The 24,571-nt window shown below is 43.1% G+C and overlaps 1 protein-coding gene across 4 annotated transcripts in view; it reads left to right on the forward strand.

Annotated features, from left to right (window-relative positions):
• The first annotated feature begins 2,757 nt into the window (after positions 1 to 2,757).
• The window catches only part of LOC139545325 (V-type proton ATPase 116 kDa subunit a 2-like), a 28,405-nt gene continuing 6,591 nt past the window's right edge, over positions 2,758 to 24,571 (forward strand). Inside the window, exons 1-18 of one of the 4 annotated variants that reach the window (XM_071352965.1) lie at positions 2,758 to 6,383; positions 7,049 to 7,138; positions 9,835 to 9,913; positions 11,091 to 11,188; positions 12,548 to 12,685; positions 13,033 to 13,127; positions 13,218 to 13,344; positions 13,562 to 13,644; positions 13,804 to 13,897; positions 14,495 to 14,707; positions 15,358 to 15,508; positions 15,720 to 15,859; positions 16,029 to 16,189; positions 16,806 to 16,896; positions 17,160 to 17,278; positions 17,809 to 18,019; positions 18,271 to 18,393; positions 19,364 to 19,483. In XM_071352965.1, the coding sequence (XP_071209066.1) occupies positions 9,898 to 9,913; positions 11,091 to 11,188; positions 12,548 to 12,685; positions 13,033 to 13,127; positions 13,218 to 13,344; positions 13,562 to 13,644; positions 13,804 to 13,897; positions 14,495 to 14,707; positions 15,358 to 15,508; positions 15,720 to 15,859; positions 16,029 to 16,189; positions 16,806 to 16,896; positions 17,160 to 17,278; positions 17,809 to 18,019; positions 18,271 to 18,393; positions 19,364 to 19,483 (1,980 nt within the window). In that variant the 5' untranslated portion in view covers positions 2,758 to 6,383; positions 7,049 to 7,138; positions 9,835 to 9,897. Of the gene's footprint in view, positions 6,384 to 7,048; positions 7,139 to 7,197; positions 7,923 to 8,264; positions 8,429 to 9,834; positions 9,914 to 11,090; positions 11,189 to 12,547; positions 12,686 to 13,032; positions 13,128 to 13,217; positions 13,345 to 13,561; positions 13,645 to 13,803; positions 13,898 to 14,494; positions 14,708 to 15,357; positions 15,509 to 15,719; positions 15,860 to 16,028; positions 16,190 to 16,805; positions 16,897 to 17,159; positions 17,279 to 17,808; positions 18,020 to 18,270; positions 18,394 to 19,363; positions 19,484 to 24,571 lie in introns of those variants that run through there. The other 3 variants (XR_011669040.1, XM_071352963.1, XM_071352964.1) reach the window with 3 other exon arrangements.

Raw genomic sequence — 24,571 nt, forward strand, 5'->3', positions numbered from 1 at the left:
ATTCGGAGGGCAGAAATGATTAAATATTAAAGCATTACATCTCTCACTAAAGGCTTTAGTCATACAAAAGTTATACTTAAATCTGAACTGGTTCTCTAGCAGATTAGTAAGAATTTCTCACCTCATGTTCAAGAATGGCCTTTTTCCCTTTCTTCAGATCACAACCTCTCACTTTTGGTTATTTGAAAATGAAATAATCTCCAGTCAAAAGTTTGGACACACCTACTCATTCAAGGGTTTTTCTTTATTTTTTACTATTTTCTACATTGGAGAAGAATTATGAAAACATCAAAACTGTGAAACATCACATGGATTCATGTACTATACTTCATACTTCTTCAAAGTAGCCACCTTTTGCCTTGATGACAGCTTTGCACACTCTTGGCATTCTCTCAACCAGCTTCATGAGGTAGTCACCTCTGGAATGCATTTCAATTAACAGGTGTGCCTTGTTAAATGTTCATTTGTGGAATTTCTTTCCTTCCTAATGCATTTGAGCCAATAAGTTGTGTTGTGACAAGGTAGGGGTGGTATACAGAAGATAGCCCTATTTGGTAAAAGACCAAGTCCATATTATGGCAAGAACAGCTCAAATAAGCAAAGAGAAATGACAGTCCATCATTACATTAAGACATGAAGATCAGTCAATCCAGAAACTTGAATGTTTCTTCAAGTGCAGTTGCAAAAACCATCATGCGCTATGATGAAACTGGCTCTCATGAGGCCCGCCACAGGAAAGGAAGACCCAGAGTTACCTCTGCTGCAGAGGATAAGTTCATTAGAGTCAACTGCACCTCAGATTGCAGCCCAAATAAATGCTTCACAGAGTTCTATTAACAGACACCTCTGTTCAGAGGAGACTGCGTGAATCAGGCTTTCGTGGTCAAATTGCTGCAAAGAAACCACTACTAAAGGACACCAATAAGAAGAGACTTGCTTGGGCCAAGAAACACAAGCAATGGACATTAGACCGGTGGAAATCTGTCCTTTGGTCTGATGAGTCCAAATTTTTGGTTCTAACCGCCGTGTCTTTGTGAGACGCAGAGTAGGTGAACGGATGTTATCCGCATGTGTGGTTCCCACCGTGAAGCATGGAGGAGGAGGTGTGATGGTGTGGGGGTGCTTTGCTGGTGAGACTGTCAGTGATTTATTTAGAAGTCAAGGCACACTTAAACAGCATGGCTACCACAAGTTTGAGCTTAATAGACTATTGTTTTTCAACAGAAAAATTACCCAAAACACATCTCCAGGCTGTGTAAGGGCTATTTGACCAAGATTGAGAGGGATGGAGTGCTGCATCAGATGACCTGGCCTCCACAATCACCCGACCTCAAACCAATTGAGATGGTTTGGGATGAGTTCTACCGCAGAGTGAAGGAAAAGCAGCCAACAAGTGCTCAGCATATGTGGGAACTCCTTCAGGACTGTTGGAAAGGCATTCCTTATGAAGCTGGTTGAGAGAATGCCAAGAGTGTGCAAGGCTGTCATCAAGGCAAAGGGTGGCTACTTTGAAGAATCTCATATATAAAATATTTTTATTTGTTTAGCACTTTGTTTACTACGTGATTCCATGTGTTATTTCATAGTTGTGATGTCATCACTATTATTCTACAATGTAGAAAATAGTAAAAATAAAGAAAAACCCTTGAATGAGTAGGTGTGTTCAAACTTTTGACTGGTACTGTAATTTTCATCATAGGTACACTTCAACTATGACAGACAAAATGAGGGGAAAAAATCCAGAAAATCACATTTTAGGATTTTTAATGAATTCCACCATAATTTGCAAATAAATTCATTAAAAATCCTACAATGTGATTTTCTGGATTTTTTTTTCTCATTTTGTCTGTCATAGTTGAAGTGTACCTATGATGAAAATTACAGGCCTCTCTCATCTTTTTAAGTGGGAGAACTTGCACAATTGGTGGCTGACTAAATACTTTTTTTGCCCCACTGTATATACTACCATTCAGAAGTTTGGGGTCACTTAGATATGTCCTTGTTTTTGAAAGAAAAGCTAATTTTTTGTCCATTAAAATAACATCAAAGTTGATCAGAAATACAGTGTAGACATTGTTAATGTTGTAAATGACTATTGTAGCAGGAAACGGCTATTTAAAAAAAAAAAGTTTTTAAATGGAATACCTACATAGGCGTACAGAGGCCCATTATCAGCAACCATCACTCCTGTGTTCTCTTTGGCATGTTGTGTTAGCTAATCCAAGTTTATCATTTAATAAGGCTAATTGATCATAAGAAAACCTTTTTGCAATTATGTTAGCACAGCTGAAAACTGTTGTCCTGATTAAAGAAGCAATAAAACTGGCCTTCTATAGACTAGTTGAGTATCTGGAGCATCAGCATTTGTGGGTTTGATTACAGGCTCAAAATGGCCAGAATCAATGAACTTTCTTCTGAAACTCACCAGTCTATTCTTGTTCTGAGAAATGAAGGCTATTCCATGCGAGAAATTGCCAAGAAACTGAAGATCTCGTACAACGCTGTGTACTACTCCCTTCACAGAACAGCGCAAACTGTCTCTAACCAGAATAGAAAGAGGAGTGGGAGGCCCCGGTGCACAACTGAGCAAGAGGACAAGTACATTAGAGAGTCTAGTTTGAGAAACAGATGCCTCACAAGTCCTCAACTGGCAGCTTCATTAAAAAGTACCCGCAAAACACCAGTCTCAACGTCAACAGTGAAGCGGCGACTCCATGATGCTGGCCTTCTAGGCAGAGTTCCTCTGTCCAGTGTCTGTGTTATTTTGCCCATCTTAATCTTTTATTTTTATTGGCCAGTCTGAGATATGGCTTTCTCTTTGCAACTCTGCCTAGAAAGCCAGCATCCCGGAGTTGCCTCTTCACTGTTGACGTTGAGACTGGTGTTTTGCAGGTGATGATCTCCATTTTAAAGTTCTAAACTCAGCAAAAAAAAGAAACGTCCCTTTTTCAGGACCCTGTCTTTCAAAGATAATTCGTAAAAATCCAAATAACTTCACAGATCTTCATTGTAAATTGTTTAAACACTGTTTCCCATGCTTGCTGTCTCTGCCTGGCCGGTTCCCCTCTCTCCAGTGGGATTCTCTACCTCTAACCCTATTACAGGGGCTGAGTCACTGGCTTACTGGTGCTCTTTCATGCCGTCCCTAGGAGGGGTGCGTCACTTGAGTGGGTTGAGTCACTGACGTGATCTTCCTGTCTGGGTTGGCGCCCCCCCTTGGGTTGTGCCGTGGCGGAGATCTTTGTGGGCTATACTCGGCCTTGTCTCAGGATGGTAAGTTGGTGGTTGAAGATATCCCTCTAGTGGTGTGGGGCTGTGCTTTGGCAAAGTGGGTGGGGTTATATCCTTCCTGTTTGGCCCTCTCCGGGGGTATCATCGGATGGGGCCACAGTGTCTCCTGACCCCTTCTGTCTCAGCCTCCAGTATTTATGCTGCAGTAGTTTATGTGTCGGGGGGCTAGGGTCAGTTTGTTATATCTGGAGTACTTCCCCTGTCTTATCCGGTGTCCTGTGTGAATTTAAGTATGCTCTCTCTAATTCTCTCTTTCTCTTTTTCTTTCTCTCTCTCGGCGGACCTGAGCCCTAGGACCATGCCTCAGGACGACCTGGCATGATGACTCCTTGCTGTCCCCAGTCCACCTGGCTGTGCTGCTGCTCCAGTTTCAACTGTTCTGCCTGCGGCTATGGAACCCTGACCTGTTCACCGGACGTGCTACCTGTCCCAGACCTGCTGTTTTCAACTCTCTAGAGACCGCAGGAGCGGTAGAGATACTCTTAATGATCGGCTATGAAAAGCCAACTGAGATTTACTCCTGAGGTGCTGACTTGCTGCACCCTCGACAACTACTGTGATTATTATTATTTGACCATGCTGGTCATTTATGAACATTTGAACATCTTGGCCATGTTCTGTTATAATCTCCACCCGGCAGAGCCAGAAGAGGACTGGCCACCCCTCATAGCCTGGTTCCTCTCTAGGTTTCTTCCTAGGTTTTGGCCTTTCTAGGGAGTTTTTCCTAGCCACCGTGCTTCTACACCTGCATTGCTTGCTGTTTGGGGTTTTAGGCTGGGTTTCTGTACAGCACTTTGAGATATCAGCTGATGTATGAAGGGCTATATAAATAAATTTGATTTGATTTGGATTTGTTCAATGAACCATAAACAATTAATGAACATGCACCTGTGGAACGGTCGTTAAGACACTAACAGCTTGCAGACGGTAGGCAATTAAGGTCACAGTTATGAAAACTTAGGACACTAAAGAGGCCTTTCTACTGACTCTGAAAAACACCAAAAGAAAGATTCCCAGGGTCCCTGCTCATCTGCGTGAACGTGCCTTAGGCATGCTGCAAGGAGGCCTGAGGACTGCAGATGTGGCCAGGGCAATAAATTGCAATGTCCGTACTGTGAGACACCTAAGACAATGCTACAGGGAGACAGGACCGACAGCTGATCGTCCTCGCAGTGGCAGACCACGTGTAACAACACCTGCACAGGATCGGTACATCCGAACATCACACCTGCAGGACAGGTACATGATGTTAACAACTGCCCGAGTTACACAAGGAACGCACAATCTCTCCATCAGTGCTCAGACTGTCCGCAATAGGCTGAGAGAGGCTGGACTGAGGGCTTGTAGGCCTGTTGTAAGGCAGGTCCTCACCAGACATCACGGGCAACAACGTCACCAATGGGCACAAACCCACCGTCGCTGGACCAGACAGGAATGGCAAAAAAGTGCTCTTCACTAACGAGTCGCGGTTTTGTCTCACCAGGGGTGATGGTCAGATTTGTGTTTATCGTCGAAGGAATGAGCGTTACACTGAGGCCTGCACTCTGGAGCGGGATCGATTTGGAGGTAGAGGGTCCGTCATGGTCTGGGGCGGTGTGTCACAGCATCATCGGACTGAGCTTGTTGTAATTGCAGGCAATCTCAACACTGTGTGTTACAGGGAAGCCATCCTCCTCCCTCATGTGGTACCCTTCCTGCAGGCTCATCCTGGCATGACAATGCCACCAGCCATACTGCTCGTTCTGTGCGTGATTTCCTGCAAGACAGGAATGTCAGTGTTCTGCCATGGCCAGCAAAGAGCCCGGATCTCAATCCCATTGAGAGGGGTACCACTCATGTGCTACCCCTTACAGGGAAGCCATCCTCCTCCCTCATGTGGTACCCTTCCTGCAGGCTCATCCTGGCATGACAATGCCACCAGCCATACTGCTCGTTCTGTGCGTGATTTCCTGGAGACAGGAATGTCAGTGTTCTGCCATGGCCAGCAAAGAGCCCGGATCTCAATCCCATTGAGCACGTCTGGGACCTGTTGGATTGGAGGGTGAAGGCTAGGGCCATTCCCCCCAGAAATGTCCGGGAACTTGCAGGTGCCTTGGTGGAAGAGTGGAGTAACATCTCACAGCAAGAACTGGCAAATCTGGTGCAGTCCATGAGGAGATGCACTGCAGTACTTAATGCAGCTGGTGGCCACACCAGATACTGACTGTTACTTTTTTATTTTGACTCCCCCTTTGTTCAGGGACACATTATTCCATTTCTGTTAGTCACATTTTTGTGGAACTTGTTCAGTTTATGTCTCAGTTGTTGAATCTTGTTATGTTCATACAAATATTTACACATGTTAAGTTTGCTGAAAATAAATGCAGTTGACAGTGATAGGACGTTTCTTTTTTTGCTGATTTTATATGTTCTTCGTCTTCTATAGCTGATTGCTCCCAACTAATAGGAATCCCCACCCAGTTGACTACTTTAAAATGGTGGAACCCTTCAATGGCAATGTCCATGCTAAAACAGGTTATATCCATGATGATGTTGTTCTCTAGAGCGCATAGAAACAAGTCTGATGATTAAAGCATATGTACTTTGGATGGTGTCCATATTGATCGTGTCCATGCTTACAAATATCTGGGCATCTGTTAGATGAAAAGCTGTCTTTTAAAAAGCATATGGATGAGTTAAAGAAGCTGAGAATGAAAATGGGCTTCTTTTATAGAAATAGGTCCTGCCTTTCGCTTAATAGTAGAAAGTAGATTATTCAGTCGATGTTCCTATCGGTCCTAGACTTTTCGACATCATCTATATGAATGCAGCTGCCACTTGATTAAAACCGTTAAATGCAGTTTATCATTGCGCACTGTGCTTTATTACGGGCGACAATTTTTGTACAAATCACTGCATTCTCCACCAGATAGTTTGTTGGCCTTCTTTGATGTCATGTATGTTGATATATTGATATGTTTTCATTTATAAAGCCCTTTTACAAAAAGTCCTACTGTACCTAACATCATTACTAATCTTTGGACATAGGAGTTACCACACCCGGTCTCAAGGATTGCAAACTCTGGAAATTCCTGTGGTCTCTACTGACTTAGGTAAATCAGCTTTTAGCTTTCTTGCACCTTATTTGTGAAACAATCTTCTAAATGTTCTCACATTTTATGTTCTGGTGCCTCTAGGGCAATTCAGAAAGCTGATTGGGGACCTTATTACTGATTAATGTTTTTTTTTTTTTTTAAATGTATCTTATTTAACATTTATTTAACAAGGCAAGTCAGTTAAGAACAAATTCTTATTTACAATGACAGCCTACCAGGGAACAGTGGGTTAACTGCCTTATTCAATGGCTGAACGACATACTTTTAAGACATAGACATTTATGACCGTGTTTTACTTTCTGCATGTTGTATTTATATTTCGATGTGTGTATTTTCTGTAATTTATGTCATTCAGGGCTCATCTGTAAAAAATACCTTGGTCTCAGTATGACTCCCTGATAAAATAAAGGTTAAAACAATAATTAGGCTCAACTGAAATAAAGTATTTTTTCTTTCAAAGTTGCCGAAATGCCACATAGGTCTACTTATCCATAACTTATATCAGTGCACTCGTAACAACCTAACCATTACAAAACCTATAGTTTATCAAATAAGCCTTACGTAGCAAATTAGCAATTATATTTTTTGTTGATCAAATTCGACACCCTCTCATTAACCTCCATCCAAAAATTAACCACTTCTGTGTCTTATTTTGTCGACAGATTTTGGGCGGAGTAAAACCTCTCGCTTCAGACGTCCGAGAAGGCAACAGTTGCAAAACTAAAACGAGAGTTTCTACTGGACAAATTGAGGTAGGTCCCGCCCCATTTCATTCTGTTAAAGAAACGTTTTGCAACATCATTTGCGTAATGAATACGCCCCAGAGCACGCACAAGAGTTGTATGAAATGACGTGGAATTTGTAACTTGCTTACAAGCGCTATATCAAAGTGCGCATGATTTCGAGAGTATTTAATAAAACGAGCTACTGTAGTCTTTATTGAAGTTTTAAGTTTAAATGTGCTTATAGTCATAGTTTGCTATCAAACATGATTGTTTCTAGTGTCAGTTAGCTAACAGTAGCTTCTGCTAACTACGACAACTAAATTGAGAAGAGTTCACCGAAGCAGAGCTAGCTAGCCCAAGTGACAGAGCTCCTACTAGCTAGGATCTTCTGGTTCTCTATCGATAGCTACGTTATATGGCTACAGCAAGATGACTTCAACAACCACTTCGACGGGAACGTCTTGAGACTGAACTCGAGACGTGTCACTGATTAGCCAATGATTGACACGGTGTTGAAGCGAATGCTCATCAGTAGTTTGTTAGCTAGCATGCTAGGTAGCTACTTCCAACGACGCCGGAGCCCGCATTTATAAGCCTACCCAGTTAAGTGGTTTGCGCTCGAGACTAACGTTAGTTAGCTGTAGTTGAAGTTAACTAGCCGGTTGTATTGTAAGGACAAGAGCAAGCTGTCAAGATGGGTTCGTTGTTCCGAAGTGAAGAGATGTGTTTGGCCCAGATGTTTCTGCAGTCTGGATCGGCATACGACTGCATTAGCGAACTGGGAGAAATGGGTCTGGTGGAATTCAGAGACGTAAGTAACTTACTGATTGCTTCCCAAATAAACAGTCTCATGTAACTAGCGCAGCTGTCAAAGTTAATCTCTCTTTGATGGTACAGTTGCATTGTGAGCTGTCAGACATGATCAGGTTGGTAGAATGTTGCCCGACCCTAGCCCTTGATCATGACTCTCAGTTCCAGGCATTACATTACACTAGTTATTGGACGAAGGCGTCTTTTGTAGTTTTTTTTTTTGTTAAGATCCCTGACGCTTAGTCTGAACATTAACATGCACCATTTGCGTTACGGGTTTGGAAGCATAAGGAACTTATTTTATGTAAATAATTTTTAAAGATCACATTTATACACCTTGATAGGGTTAATGTTCCCACATGGCCATATCTCCATGTTACAGCGCTTGTTTACCTGTGCTAATTAGCTATCTAGCATGCTCTGAACACCTGTGTGTAAGCGGTAACTTGGTTTAGTTTCGTCGGATGGAGGCACCCATAGTTTATGGATCTGTGCGAAGCTGCTACAGTAAGTGTATATTTTTTATTTTAAGGATTCTTTCTCGCCGATGAAAGATAAGGTGCATATATTTCGAAATTGGTATCGCAAGCGATGATTATTGACGTTTCTAAATGTTAAAACATAGCGTGGGGATTGTAGTTCACACGAGGCAGTCATGGGCGAAGCTAATGATGTCTGAGAACTGTAGGGAGAAGGCAGAATGTCGCTTAGAGTTTGAGAGAGAGAGCGTTCCTAACACAATACTTGATCAAATAGCTTAGACCAGTGTTTCCCAGCTCTGGTCCTCGAGTACCCCCAACAGCACACATTTTTGTTGTAGCCCTGGACAAAAACACCTGATTCAACTCATTGTTGTGGGTACTTGAGAACTGGAGTTTGGAAACACTGGCTTAGATAACACGTCTTGCCTAACCTAGTCTGATTAATCAGGCTGTAATACACAATTTATTGGTGTATATACAACCTAAAACATTTGTGTGCAAAATCGTGTAAATGCTCCTTACAAGCCAGAATGTTGAATACAATTAGATTTGAATTTACTCTACCGGTTGTCTGTGTGGTTTGTCCTTCAGCTGCTCAAAATTGTAGACAAATGTCCAGTGGAATGTATTGTTGACCAGACTTTTTAGAGAGCCAGTAGGTATATGGTTTTATATTGGATATTCAGTTTTCTCTTGGCAATAGCTATTGAACCAAACAATACATGAAAATTGTATATTCTGAATCGGGTGAGGATGGAGAATAATCCAACCCTTTTTTTGTACTTAAAAAAAGAAAGAAAAGAAAGACAAATACAAAAAAAAGAGTGAATTGTTCTCCAACGTCCCCTGATTCAGAATATACAATGTTCATTGTCATAGCATGCTTGGTTCAATGTTTGACGATAGAAAACCGAATATCCAACATAAAACTAAATTTACCTTGGTTCCAAACCGAACTACCAGCTTTCTAAAAAGTTGCCTAAGCAATACTTTCCTGTGGATATTTTGTCTCAGATTTCAAGCAGCTAAAGGACATACCGCATAGACAACCGGTGGAGTAAGTTCCAATGTAATTTCTTTCAACATTCTGGCTTGTAAGCAACATTTACACAATTTTGCACAAATGTTTGTCTGTAGATGACAATTAATTGTTTATTACAGCCTGATTAATTAGACTATATCTAACCTTACCGAGTACAGTAGATTATGGATGTGCTTGTTTACTGACATTTTTAATAGGATCGTGAGAAGTCTGTGGACCAGTTTGATTTCATAGTGACATCTCAAAATATTGCAACTTGCCCTGTAGGGTTGTGCATCAGAGAGAATGTGGAATGTTGGCGATCATTTGCAAAGTCCATTCAATATCAGCTTAGACAGGTGTGTGTTCGTGGTGACAGTAACAATGTGGCTCTGCTCCTACTGTTTCAGCTCAACCCCAGCGTAAACCTATTCCAGCGGAAGTTTGTCACTGAGATAAAACGATGTGAGGAAATGGAGAGAATTCTAGGTAAGGATAAAACAGGTTGGTTTGTTCCTAACTTAAAAGCAGGAGAGAAAGTATATGTAATTTCTTACGGTACGGGACACCCTATGTGTGTGCGTGCACTTAAAAATGTAAAAAATAAATAAAGTTATAGCCTAGGTGTAATCATAGAATTGCATATAGAATCTCTAATCATTTCATATGATCTGTGGGCTTAGTAAAGTATTGTCATAGAACTTTTAACATGTGTTACCTTTTAATGTGGCATGAACACAACCAGCCATGATGTGTTCATCTGGTTGTCAATCACTTCAAACAGGTGCTCCTGTAGGCTCCCCGCGTACGTTCTTCCACTCACAAAATAATTCCAGCTTCCAAACTGTGCACCCGCAATTTGATGAATGGAAAGACGTCTGTCCCAAAACCTACATGTGTATTGTAATCACATTCTGCCATTAGGCCTACACTTGTAGCCCAAATTGATGCGTCCACTGCTGTCCACACGTGTCTCGGTCTTGACCACTCATCTCTGCCTAGGCAAAACCACAACGCAATTTGGAGCTTATACAACCCGGTTTCAAGTCAATTCGCTAAATGTTCATGCGACTGACATACAGTAAGGTTAAATAATGGTGTGATAGCCTATAGTTTTCTTGCATTTTGTGTTAATTATTGTGATAGGCTCATGTTTTAACGGTACGGTGTACCCCCACTATTTATTTTGTTTGGATGCTGTACTGGACCGTATAGGTTTACTTTCACCCCTGTTTAAAAGTGATGGACATTGATGCACTCCTGAATAACTCATTAACTTTCACACAGTTGCTGCACAAATCCCAGTCTCCATTACATGACCACTGTACAGTTCTGAGATACACTGTGCCCTGGCCAATGAGTCTCATTTAAAGGAATCTAAACTCAGGCTTAATTGGAGGCAGACACTTGGAGATTAAATTTAGGCCCCCAAAAAAGGAAAGTACAAGGAGTGTTGGGGTAGGTTTCTCAGAGGAATGTGAGTTCCTGAGGGAAGAGCGAGAGAATTAGTGTGAGGCAGAATAGAGACTCTAAGATTCAATGAAAAACACTATATTTTTTAAATGAAAACAGATGAAGCTTATTGCTGAAGATGAAGTATTTTAAACAAATAGATTCAGTGACTGTTTGTGTGTTGTGTACTAAGACTTCACTGCGTCTTTGACAGGGTACCTTCTAAGGGAAATCAAGAGAGCAGACATCCCACTTCCAGAGGGAGAAGTGAACCCGATTGCACCCCAGCCCAAGCATGTCCTGGTTATAATGGTTAGCACACTCTACCTGTCTCTCATTCTCTAAAATGTTATTAATCCTTTTTTTCATAAGAATTAAGTATTTTATTTGTCCCAAATGGCACCATATACACTGAACAAAAATATAAACAGAACATGTTAAATGTTGGTTCGCTGTTTATGTCCCTGTTAGTGAACATTTCTCCTTTGCCAAGATAATCCATCCACCTGACAGTTGTGGCATATCAAGAAGAACCTTGTTCTGGGGACAATAAAAGGCTACTCTAAAATGTGCAGTTTTGTCACACATCACAATGCCACCGATGTTTTGAGGGAGTGTGCAATTGGAATGTTGACTGCAGGAATCTCCACCAGAGCTGTTGCCAGATAATTGAATGTTAATTTCTCCAGCATAAGCTGATGAAACTGTGGGTTTGACCAACCAAAGAATTTCAGCAAAAACTGTCAGAAACCGTCTCAGGGTAGCACATCTGCGTGCTCGTTGTCTGCACTAGGGTCTTGACCTGACTGCAGTTCAGTGTCGTAACCGACTTCAGAGGGCAAATATTCAGCTTGGATGGCCACTGGCAAGCTGGCCACTGGTGTGCCCTTCACGGATGAATCCCGGTTTCACCTGTACCGGGCAGACAGCGTGTGTAGGGTATCGTGTGGGCGAGTGGTTTGCTGATGTCAACATCATTGTAAGCCGAGTGCCCCATGGTGGCGGTGGGGTTTTGGTATGGGTAGGCATAAGCTAATTTGGATGGCTGGCATGAGAATTTGAATACACAGAGATACCGTGACGAGATCCTGAGGCCCATTGACGTGCCAGCCAGCCATCTGCCGCCATCACATGTTTCAGCATGGTAATGCACTGCTCCATGTCACAAGGATCTGTTCACAATTCCTGGAAAGTGAAAATGTCCCAGTTCTTCCATGGCCTGCATACTCTCCATACATGTCACCCATTGAGCATGTTTGGGATGCTTTGGATCGACGTGTACGACAGCGTGTTCCATTTCCCGCCAATATCCAGTAACTTTGCACATCCATTTGGACAACATTCCACAGGCCAAAATGAACAGCCTGATCAACTCTATGTGAAGGAGATGTGTCTTGCTGCGTGAGGCAAATGGTGGTCACATCAGATACAGTTTTTTTGAAGTATGTGTGACCAACACGATGCATATCTGTGAAATCCATAGATTAGGGCCTAATGAATTTATTTAAATTGACTGATTCCCTTATACAAACTAACTCAGTAAAATCCTTGAAATTGTTGCATGTTGCGTTTATATTTTTGTTCAGTTTATTTACTATATGGAGAATAGGGTGCCATTTGGGACATCCCATATTATCATTGCTAATTGACACTATGTATGGCTCTCTCCAGGAGCAGTTGCAGAGGCTGGAGGTGGAGCTGAGCGAGGTGACCAGGAATAAGGAGAAACTACAGAAGAACCTCCTGGAGCTGACCGAGTACACACACATGCTGCGCATCACACGCAACTTTGTGCACCGCAGCACAGAAGTAAGTCCAACAGCTCTTCCACAAAGCAAAATCCCACTACTGACCAAGTGCTCTGTCCCACTGTTTGACTCCAGACCACTTGCTTTGGTATGCTTGAGGAGGAGACAATAAATAGTTTAAATCACATGATTTGGCTTGGCTGCTTCCATTGTCACAATTTCTTTGCTCTTTCCTCCCCTCTATATAGGAGGTTTTGGGGGATAAATCTTGGATTAGCCAAAACCTCATTCATGCAAGGGCAAAATGTAGCCTTTTTTCTAGCAATGTGTTTTTCTCTCCTGGTGTGAATTTGGGGTATGTATTTTGGTATGTGTGTCCTTACGCTGGGAAAATTTTATTTTTCCCAGCGTGAGCCCCTGCATGCCCAGCATGAGGAGTTCTCCTTCCTAGAGGACTCCATGATGGAGTACACTAGCATGCAGCGGCTAGGAGCCAAACTAGGGTAAGGGGCTATTAGCAGACATATAGATTTATACACACTTGTGTGTGCCTGTTTACTGTAGCACCCTGTTTCTCTCCATTCCCCCGGCAGGTTTATATCAGGGCTGATTCAGAGGGTGAAGATAGAGGCCTTTGAGCGCATGCTGTGGAGAGTGTGTAAGGGCTACACCATTCTTAGCTACTCTGAAATTGACGAGTATTTGGAGGACCCTGACACGGTGGGTCAATCTTGTTCTGCGTGAAAGATATTGCTAACCATTTTCTAAAGTAAGTGCTTGAGTGTGAATGTGAAATCAAAGATAAAAGAATAAGATGCTGTTTATCACATAGCTAAATATAACAGCACCTGTGTTGGGCCTATGAGAAGTAGAACCTCTCACCTCTGCCTTACTGTGTGTCTATTCTAAACCACTTCCTGTTCTATGGTTATTGCAGGGTGAGCCAACTAAGAGTGTGGTGTTCCTCATCTCCTATTGGGGTGAGCAGATCGGACAGAAAGTCAAGAAGATCTGTGACTGGTAATTAAACCGCCTCTCCCAATGACCTCCTGTTCCACTTTCAGCCTGAGGTCCTTCTCTGTCAAACCATTAGGCCTAATATGTTGCCCCCAACAAGCTCTGAAGACGGTGACTTTAACCTGTGCTATAATAACATCATCTCCTCTTTTTGCCCCTCAGCTACCACTGTCACGTGTATCCATACCCTAACAGCAATGAGGAGAGGAATGACGTTGTGGAGGGACTCAGAACTCGCATCCAGGACCTGCACACTGTAAGCTCTATAAAAGCCTTGTCAGCAACTGGAGCTATCCCTCACAGAATGGGCCTTGTGCTTCTGGCTAGAGCGAGGCATGGACAGTGGGTGTTTAGAGTGATTTAGAACATTATAACTTTTTGGGAAGAAGCGGAATGGAGTGTGAGGGGTATATTTCTCAGGAGCGAGAGAGAGAGCTCTCACTCAGGCGCCAGAGCGCGTTTTCTGTCATGACCACTGTGGGGTCAAATGACTTAGCTTGTGCCTTGTTGTCTGGTAGACTGTTCAGATCAATCCTTTTCTTGAGGAAAAAAATAATTGCATTAACCTCTGGTCCCAGCATATGATCTCCATGAGGTCTTAGTTGAAGGCTCCCTCTTTGTTTTCGCTTTCTCGTTCATGCGAACATTAACACACACACTCACACTAAAACTACCAGCATACACACTCAAATTCCATCCCTAGCATGTGCATTGGAAGATTCTATCATGCAAAGAACATTCTTAAACAGTCATTCATCATTTGCCCACACCTTCTTGATATTCTAAATGGATGGGAAACCCTCCCATTGTTAAAATGTAATACTATTCCTCTCCCCATGCTGGCTGTCCCCAGGTTCTCCATAGGACAGAAGACTACCTGAGACAGGTGTTGAACAAGGCCTCTGAGTCTGTCTACACCTGGGTCATCCAGGTCAAGAAGATGAAGGCCATCTACTACATCCTCAACCTGTGCAGCTTTGACGTCACTAACAAGTGTCTGATAGCCGAGGTGTGGTGCCCTGTCAACGACCTCCCGACCCTGCGGCGGGCGCTAGAGGAAGGCTCGGTCAGTCAGCTCGTTGTTACCATGGCTACCTGTGTAATGTCATTGTTGGGCTTAACTCTTTACGTTTTGGATTGTAATGCATTGTTTGTGACCTCCCCCTTCTAAGTTCAGTATTTGGCTAAACCAACACAGTCACACACCTAGTCAGCATGACCTGCTTTAGTAATGGGGTCATGGTTGTTGTAGAAAGAGGGGAGTGGCATTGATCTTATCTTGACCACGTCTGATGGTTTAAGCCATATTGAATAAACTAGTCATGTTATAGGTCCTGTTGGGTCCCAATTGATGGCTACCAGGGCTTCTGTCCATTCATTAATTGCACTGGCTAATGTGCATAATTAAGGTCACAGTCAATTCAATGGCAATAGTTCATGTCAGGGTTCTGCCAGGGGTTTTAGTCCTTTAAACATGGCTTAAATGAGGCTTCCAAAAACGAGGCTTGAATGGTCAAAATGTATTTGAATGGTCTTAAAGTATTTGAACTTACTAGCTATTTGATAAGCTCTTAGGTTTCTGTCTTACCCTCTGGAAAATATATATTTTTATGTCTCAAGTTATTGGCTTGCCCTCAAAAAACATTTATGCAACTTTTAGACTAATAACATTTCAATAATCCTGGTCTGTCTAACATTATTGGCTTGCCTTCACAGAGGAAAAGTGGAGCCACAGTGCCTTCTTTTGTCAACCGTATCCCCAGCAACGACACTCCGCCCACCCTGATAAGGACCAACAAGTTCACCTCAGGCTTCCAGAGCATAGTGGAGGCCTATGGAGTGGGAAACTATAGAGAGGTTAACCCAGGTACAGTAAGACCTCGTCAGTCAATGACCACTGATTAGTATATTTAGGAAGCTGTCATTAGGCCTACGGTTTTTCTGTTTGTTTGCTATGTGTATGAGCTACATGCCTGTAGCCAAAGACAAATGTCCACTCCTAACAAGAATGGACAATGAACTTGAGGGATAGTTAAATGTGTTTATGGAATATGTCTTGTTTTGTCTGTTGTCTACAGCTCCTTACACAGTCATCACCTTCCCCTTCCTGTTTGCTGTGATGTTTGGAGACCTGGGCCATGGTATGATCATGGCTCTGTTTGCTCTCTGGATGGTGCTGTATGAGGACAACCGCAAACTGAAGCGCACAAGAAACGAGGTGAGAGGGCCAGGGAGATGCTCTTGGGGGTGCGTCTCAAATGGCACCCTAAAATGGCACCCTATATAGTGCACTAGGTTTGACCAGGGCCCATATGAATAAGTTAACAGGAAATATGGTTAGCTAGATTATTTCCCCTACATTGACATTGGTGTGTTTGTATGCTCAGATCTGGAACACGTTCTTCGAGGGCCGTTACATCATCCTGATGATGGGCTTGTTCTCGGTCTATACCGGCCTCATCTACAACGACTGCTTTTCCAAGTCTCTCAACATCTTTGGCTCATGCTGGAGCGTCAACGCCATGTTTAAATCTGGAAATTGGACTTGGTTAGTACTATACTATAATCTGTTCTGTAATGTACCCAGGGCTCTAGATTAACATTTTTCATTGGTCGAACTGGTGCTCCCAATTTTAAAAAGTTAGGAGCACCACATTAATTTAAGAGCACCAGAAAATATGATTTTTTTAAATGGATTGAGATACAGCCCGAATTCTATCTACTTTTGAAGCACATTATGTCCTATAAAATAATATGTAACACTGTAAATACGTTTGTTTATTATAAAAGTGATACAAATACCTGTCATTGAAATTAAAGTCATTTGTGGAATATTAGGTATCTACATTGTGTAAAAGCACTGTTTTCCTATTGATATGAGTACATAGAAAATTGTACACTGTCTCTTTAAAAATGTCAGGTTTATGATGATGACATGCAAGAGATTTGATATTCATTCATTGCTATGATCATTGATCTCCTGAAGAAGCTATCCCTTTTCCTTATTACTGATTGAACAGACTCTTTTTTTTTTCAATTACATATGAATTAAATGTAAAATAAAGTATAAAAATATCAATAACAATGCATGTGACATTAAACATTAAATCACCTGATAGTTTGCTCTTTGTTATAATTGTTGACTTTGGGATTTTCTTTAAAAGGGATTCCACGCTCCGCACCAATGCCTTTCTGACCCTTGATCCCATTGTCCCTGGGGTTTTCGATGGACCCTACCCTTTGGGCATTGACCCGGTAAGTACATAGCTTTATGATCCATGGTCATAAACAGCATTGTCTTATCTCTATGTTCACTACACACACACACAAGTTATTCCCTGTCCATAACCATACACTCTTGCCTCTCACCAACCAGAGCCAATAAAGTAAATCATGGATCATTACTCATTTTAATGTTCTTATAAAAATATTTGTTAACAATCCCATCAATCTGACTGTGATGTAGTCTGTCCATACCTCAACCTGACAGGGTTATCCTAATTTCTTCCACTATGTAGATTTGGAACCTGGCGTCAAATCGTCTGACCTTTCTGAACTCCTACAAGATGAAGATGTCTGTGATTGTGGGTATCATTCACATGAGCTTCGGGGTCATCCTAGGTGTCTTCAACCACCTGTGAGTTACAGCACACACATTCCCCACAATATCAGCACTGTTAAGAACTATATAAGATTATGGCAAATTTAAAGATACCGAATGTCCTGCTCTGAATCCTAAAAGTTCTGTTTATCCATGCAGGAACTTTAAAGCCCTGTTGTCTATGTCTGTCCAGGCACTTTAAAGCCCTGTTTGTGTCTGTGCAGGCACTTTAAAGCCCTGTTTGTGTCTGTGCAGACACTTTAAAGCCCTGTTTGTGTATGTGCAGACACTTTAAAGCCCTGTTTGTGTCTGTGCAGACACTTTAAAGCCCTGTTTGTGTCTGTGCAGACACTTTAAAGCCCTGTTTGTGTCTGTGCAGACACTTTAAAGCCCTGTTTGTGTCTGTGCAGGCACTTTAAAGCCCTGTTTGTGTCTGTGCAGACACTTTAAAGCCCTGTTTGTGTCTGTGCAGGCACTTTAAAGCCCTGTTTGTGTCTGTGCAGACACTTTAAAGCCCTGTTTGTGTCTGTGCAGACACTTTAAAGCCCTATTGTCTGTCTGTGCAGACACTTCAGAAAGAAGTTCAACCTGTACTTAGTATTCCTCCCGGAGCTGCTGTTCCTGCTGTGTCTGTTTGGCTACCTGGTCTTCATGATCATCTACAAGTGGCTGGCCTTCTCTGCCCGTGACTCCCAGATGGCCCCCAGCATCCTCATCCACTTCATCAACATGTTCCTCATGCAGGGGGACGGGGTGCCGCCCCTCTTCCCAGGACAGGTACAAAGATGGGGATCGTACAGTGTTTGCGTCCTAAATGGCATCCTATTCCCTATATAGTGCACTACTATAGAGCCCTGGTCAAAAGTAGTGTACTATATAGGGAATAGTGTGGCATTTCGGACGCACCCACTGGGAAAAGGGAGTGGTTTTCCCAGTGGGGGTGAAGACATGTATACAAGCCCAACCCACTCCAAAGATACTTCAGTGTGACTAACAGACCTGTCTGTTGCGTCCCTCTGCTACGGTAGGTTGGGCTGCAGGTGTTCCTGGTGGTAATTGCTCTACTATCAGTGCCTGTCTTACTGCTGGGGAAACCAGTTTACCTCTACTTGCTGCACAACGGAGGAGCCAACCTCATGGGAATGTACAGGGTGAGGCTTTGTGTGTGTGTCGTCTGTTTCTGACCTCGAGTCATGGGCGTGTGTGTAGTTTGTCCATATATGAGTCTGTGTTCTGGTTGTAACACAGTATGGTGGTTTGTAGTCTGTTTATAGGAGTGTGTTCTGGTTGTTACACAGTATGGTGGTGTGTAGTCTGTTTATAGGAGTGTGTTCTGGTTGTAACAGTATGGTGGTGTGTAGTCTGTTTATAGGAGTGTGTTCTGGTTGTAACACAGTATGGTGGTGTGTAGTCTGTTTATAGGAGTGTGTTCTGGTTGTAACACAGTATGGTGGTGTGTAGTCTGTTTATAGGAGTGTGTTCTGGTTGTAACACAGTATGGTAGTGTGTAGTCTGTTTATAAGAGTGTGTTCTGGTTGTAACAGTATGGTGGTGTGTAGTCTGTTTATAGGAGTGTGTTCTGGTTGTAACACAGTATGGTGGTGTGTAGTCTGTTTATAGGAGTGTGTTCTGGTTGTAACACAGTATGGTGGTGTGTAGTCTGTTTATAGGAGTGTGTTCTGGTTGTAACAGTATGGTGGTGTGTAGTCTGTTTATAGGAGTGTGTTCTGGTTGTAACACAGTATGGTGGTGTGTAGTCTGTTTATAGGAGTGTGTTCTGGTTGTAACACAGTATGGTGGTGTGTAGTCTGTTTATAGGAGTGTGTTCTGGTTGTAACACAGTATGGTGGTGTGTAGTCTGTTTATAGGAGTGTGTTCTGGTTGTAACACAGTATGGTGGTGTGTAGTCTGTTTATAGGAGTGTGTTCTGGTTGTAACACAGTATGGTGGTGTGTAGTCTGTTTATAGGAGTGTGTTCTGGTTGTAACACAGTATGGTGGTGTGTAGTCTGTTTATAGGAGTGTGTTCTGGTTGTAACACAGTATGGTGGTGTGTAGTCTGTTTATAGGAGTGTGTTCTGGTTGTAACAGTATGGTGGTGTGTGTGTGTGTCCCTCCCCAGGGTTATGAGCGTGTGCGGCGGCACAGTGAGGAAGAGCTTTCCCTGATGAGGGCTCATGATATGGAGGAGGGCAGTGTCCACAATGACCTCTCCACCAGCAGAGAGCAGCAGAAAGAGGAGGTTAGCTGATGACCATCACCACCTCCCACTAGCCTCTGATTCAGGCATCAGTACACTACAGTATGGGTACTAGGGTTGAATGGCAGGAACCCAGTTACTGCCCAAAACCACTCCCTTTTCCCGGGATAAATAACTGAGAAACCGGTAAATTATATGCGATGTCTAAATGTCTTTTCTACGGCCTCATGATGAATCAACGCTCAGGGTGGGAACAGACAGCCCATCTCAATATGTGTAGTTCACAATGCATGTAGACCTACTTGAAGTATAATCTCAACATGGTGAGACATAGACACGTAGACCTACATTTGCTGCAGCATATGCTACAGTAATATAGAGACTTAATGCGTGTGTAATTTACCCATCTCTATCTGGCTTTTGCGGGTCATCTTTTTTTTAATCGTGAAAAAAATAAAAAATAAAATTGCCGCTGCTGTGTTTTAAAACCGCTTATCACTCGAATATCGTTTCTTTATATCCATGCACCCATGAGCACTCTGTCTTTCTCTCTCGCCATCAACTCCATTCAAATTGCATCCACAATGGATCATCCTGTTCTAGATTGATATATAGATGTCCTAGCCTACCCCTTTCAGGTAATCAATGCAATATTAACATTGTATTTAGCTAATTAATAATGGGTTATGCATAATAAGCTTAACTTATAGCCTCTCTCTTGCGTAATATGTAACCACCTGTGCTCCGTTGGCCTTTCTCTTGGAGTTCCATGCAGGAAAATCTAGACTAGAATAGTGTAACCGATGTGAAATGGCTAGCTAGTTAGCGGGGTGCGCGCTAATAGCGTTTCAATCGGTGACATCACTCGCTCTGAGACCTTGAAGTAGTTGTTCCCCTTGCTCTGTAAGGGCTGCGGCTTTTGTGGAGTGATGGGTAACGATGCTTCGAGGGTGGCTGTTGTCGATGTGTGCAGAGGGTCCCTGGTACGAGCCCAGGTAGGGGCGAGGAGAGGGACGGAAGCTATACTGTTACAATAGCTTGCTGGACATTCCTTTTGCACTTCTTATACCGAAGAGGGATGCAAGCTCTTTTTTGCTGAATGTTAAATACAGCAACCAATAGAACACACGGGTAGTTTGAAATAAGAGCGAACGCGCAATGGCGGTAGGCTATAGCAGTTATTTATTCAGACCCTTTTTTTTTTTTTTTTGCTTTATTTAACCAGGTAGGCTAGTTGAGGAGAAGTTCTCATTTACAACTGCACCCTGGCCAAGATAAAGCAAAGCAGTACAACACAGAGTTACACATGGAATAAACAAACATACAGTACAGAAAGTCTATAAACAGTGTGTGCAAATGAGGTTAGATAAGTGAGGTAAGGCAATAAATAGGCCATAGTGGCAAAATAATTACAATTTAGGAATTAAACACTGGAGTGGTAGATGTGTAGAAGTAGAGATACTGGGGTGCAAAGGACCAAAAATAAATAAAATGGATAACAGTATGGGGATGAGGTAGTTGGATGGGCTATTTACAGATAGGCTATGTGCAGTGATCTGTGAGCTGCTCTGACAGCTGGTGCTTAAAGCTAGTGAGGGAGATTTGAGTCTCCAGCTTCAGTGATTTTTGCAGATTGATCCAGTAATTGGCAGCAGAGAACTGGAAGGAAAGGCGGCCGAAGCAGGAATTGGCTTTGGGGGTGACCAGTGAAACATACCTGCTGGAGTGCGTGCTACGGGTGGCTGCTGCTATGGTGACCAGTGAGCTGAGATAAGGCGGGGCTTTACCTATCAAAGACTTGTAGATGACCTGGAGCCAGTGGGTTTGGCGACCAATATGAAGCGAGGGCCAGCCAACGAGAGCATACAGGTCGCAGTGGTGGGTAGTATATGGGGCTTTGGTGACAAAACGGATGGCACTGTGATAGCAAATTGGATGCATTCTGATTAGAGTGTTGGAGGCTATTTTGTAAATGACATCGCCGAAGTCAAGGATAGTCAGTTTTACAAGGGTATGTTTGGCAGCATGAGTAAAGGATGCTTTGTTGCGAAATAGGAAGCTTGGATTCGTGATGCTTAATGTGAGTCTGGAAGGAGAGTTTACAATCTAACCAGACACCTAGGTATTTGTAGTTGTCCACATATTCTAAGTCAGAACCGTCCAGAGTAGTGATGCTGGGCGGACGGGCAGGTGTGGACAGCAATCGGTTGAAGAGCATGCATTTAGTTTTACTTGCATTTAAGAGCAGTTGGAGGCCACGGAAGGAGAGTTGTATGGCATTGAAGCTCGTCTGGAGGTTAGTTAACACAGTGTCCAAAGAAGGGCCAGAAGTATACAGAATGGTGTCGTCTGCATAGAGGTGGATCAGAGAATCACCAGCAGCAAGAGCGACATCATTGATGTATACAGAGAAAAGAGTCGGCCCGAGGATTGCACCCTGTGGCACCCCCATAGACTGCCAGAGGTCTGGACAACAGGCCCTCCGATTTGACACACTGAACTCTGTCAGAGCAGTAGTTGGTGAACCAGGCGAGGCAGTCATTTGAGAAACCAAGGCTATTGAGTCTGCCGATAAGAATGTGGTGATTGACAGACTTGAACGCTTTGGCCAGGTCGATGAATACAGCTGCACAGTATTGTCTCTTATCGATGGCAGTTATGATATCGTTTAGGACCTTGAGCGTGGCTGAGGTGCACCCATGACCAGCTCTGAAACCAGATTGCATACTGGAGAAGGGACAGTGGAATTCGAAATGGTCGGTGATCTGTTTGTTAACTTCGCTTTCGAAGACCTTAGAAAGGCAGGGTAGGATAGATATACAGTGGGGAGAACAAGTATTTGATACACTGCCGATTTTGCAGGTTTTACTACTTACAAAGCATGTAGAGGTCTGTAATTTTTATCATAGGTATACTTCAACTGTGAGAGACGGAATCTAAAACAAAAATCCAGAAAATCACATTGTATGATTTTTAAGTAATTAATTTGCATTTTATTGCATGACATAAGTATTTGATACATCAGAAAAGCAGAACTTCATATTTGGTACAGAAACCTTTGTTTGCAATTACAGAGATCATACGTTTCCTGTAGTTCTTGACCAGGTTTGCACACACTGCAGCAGGGTTTTTTGGCCCACTCCTCCATACAGACCTTCTCCAGCTCCTTTAGGTTTCGGGGCTGTCGCTGGGCAATACGGCCTTTCAGCTCCCTCCAAAGATTTTCTATTCGGTTCAGGTCTGGAGACTGGCTAGGCCACTCCAGGACCTTGAGATGCTTCTTACGGGGCCACTCCTTAGTTGCCCTGGCTGTATGTTTCGGGTCGTTGTCATGCTGGAAGACCCAGTCACGACCCATCTTCAATGCTCTTACTGAGGGAAGGAGGTTGTTGGCCAAGATCTCGCGATACATGGCCCCATCCATCCTCCCCTCAATACGGTGCAGTCGTCCTGTCCCCTTTAGAGAAAAGCATCCCCAGAGAATGATGTTTCTACCTCCATGCTTCACGGTTGGGATGGTGTTCTTGGGGTTGTACTCATCCGTCATCTTCCTCCAAACAGGGCGAGTAGAGTTTAGACCAAAAAGCTCTATTTTTGTCTCATCAGACCACATGACCTTCTCCCATTCCTCCTCTGGATCATCCAGATGGTCATTGGCAAACTTCAGACGGGCCTGGACATGCGCTGGCTTGAGCAGGGGGACCTTGCATGCGCTGCAGGATTTTAATCCATGACGGCGTAGTGTGTTACTAATGGTTTTCTTTGAGACTGTGGTCCCAGCTCTCTTCAGGTCATTGACCAGGTCCTGCCGTGTAGTTCTGGGCTGATCCCTCACCTTCCTCATGATCATTGATGCCCCACGAGGTGAGATCTTGCGTGGAGCCCCAGACCGAGGGTGATTGACCGTCATCTTGAACTTCTTCCATCTTCTAATAATTGCGCCAACAGTTGTTGCCTTCTCACCAAGCTGCTTGCCTATTGTCCTGTAGCCCATCCCAGCCTTGTGCAGGTCTAAAATTTTATCCCTGATGTCCTTACACAGGTCTCTGGTCTTGGCCATTGTGGAGAGGTTGGAGTCTGTTTGATTGAGTGTGTGGACAGGTGTCTTTTATACAGGTAACGAGTTCAAACAGGTGCAGTTAATACAGGTAATGAGTGGAGAACAGGAGGGCTTCTTAAAGAAAAACTAACAGGTCTGTGAGAGCCGGAATTCTTACTGGTTGGTAGGTGATCAAATACTTATGTCATGCAATAAAATGCAAATTAATTACTTAAAAATCATACAATGTGATTTTCTGGATTTTTGTTTTAGATTCCGTCTCTCACAGTTGAAGTGTACCTATGATAAAAATTACACACCTCTACATGCTTTGTAAGTAGGAAAACCTGCAAAATCATCAGTGTATCAAATACTTGTTCTCCCCACTGTAGGTCTGTAGCAGTTTGGGTCTAGAGTGTCTCACCCCTTGGAAGAGGGGGATGACCGTGACAGCTTTCCAATCTTTAGGGATCTCAGATGATACGAAAGAGAGGTTGAACAGGCTAGTATAGGGGTTGCAACAATTTCGGCGGATAATTTTAGAAAGAGAGGGTCCAGATTGTCTAGCCCGGCTGATTTGTAGGGGTCCAGATTTTGCCGCTCTTTCAGATCTACAGCTACCTGGATTTGGGTGAAGGAGAAATGGTGGAGGCTTGGGAAAGTTGCTGTGGGGGGTGCAGGGCTGTTGACCGGGGTAGGGGTAGCCAGGTGGAAAGCATGGCCAGCCGTAGAAAAATGCTTATTGAAATTCTCAATTATTGCGGGTTTATCGGTGGTGACAGTGTTTGCTAGCCTCAGTGCAGTGGGCAGCTGGAAGGAGGTGCTCTTATTCTCAATGGACTTTAGTGTCCCAGAACTTTTTGGAGTTTGTGCTACAGGAAGCAAATTTCCCATAACCATTCAATCTTCATGAAGAGAAGAAAGCCTTTTGCATATAATTCTAGTCCTATATTATTCAAGTATGTCATTAGAATGATGAAGTTGAGGACAACAAAACTGATTTCATTTAACTGTTGAAAGCGACGAAGGAATGAAGCAACAATAGAGAGAGAAAGAGGAGGGATGCTAATAACATTAGGGGAAATATTATG

This window comes from Salvelinus alpinus, chromosome 19, assembly GCF_045679555.1.
Source record: "Salvelinus alpinus chromosome 19, SLU_Salpinus.1, whole genome shotgun sequence".
In the NCBI taxonomy this organism is placed as follows: Eukaryota; Metazoa; Chordata; class Actinopteri; order Salmoniformes; family Salmonidae; genus Salvelinus; species Salvelinus alpinus.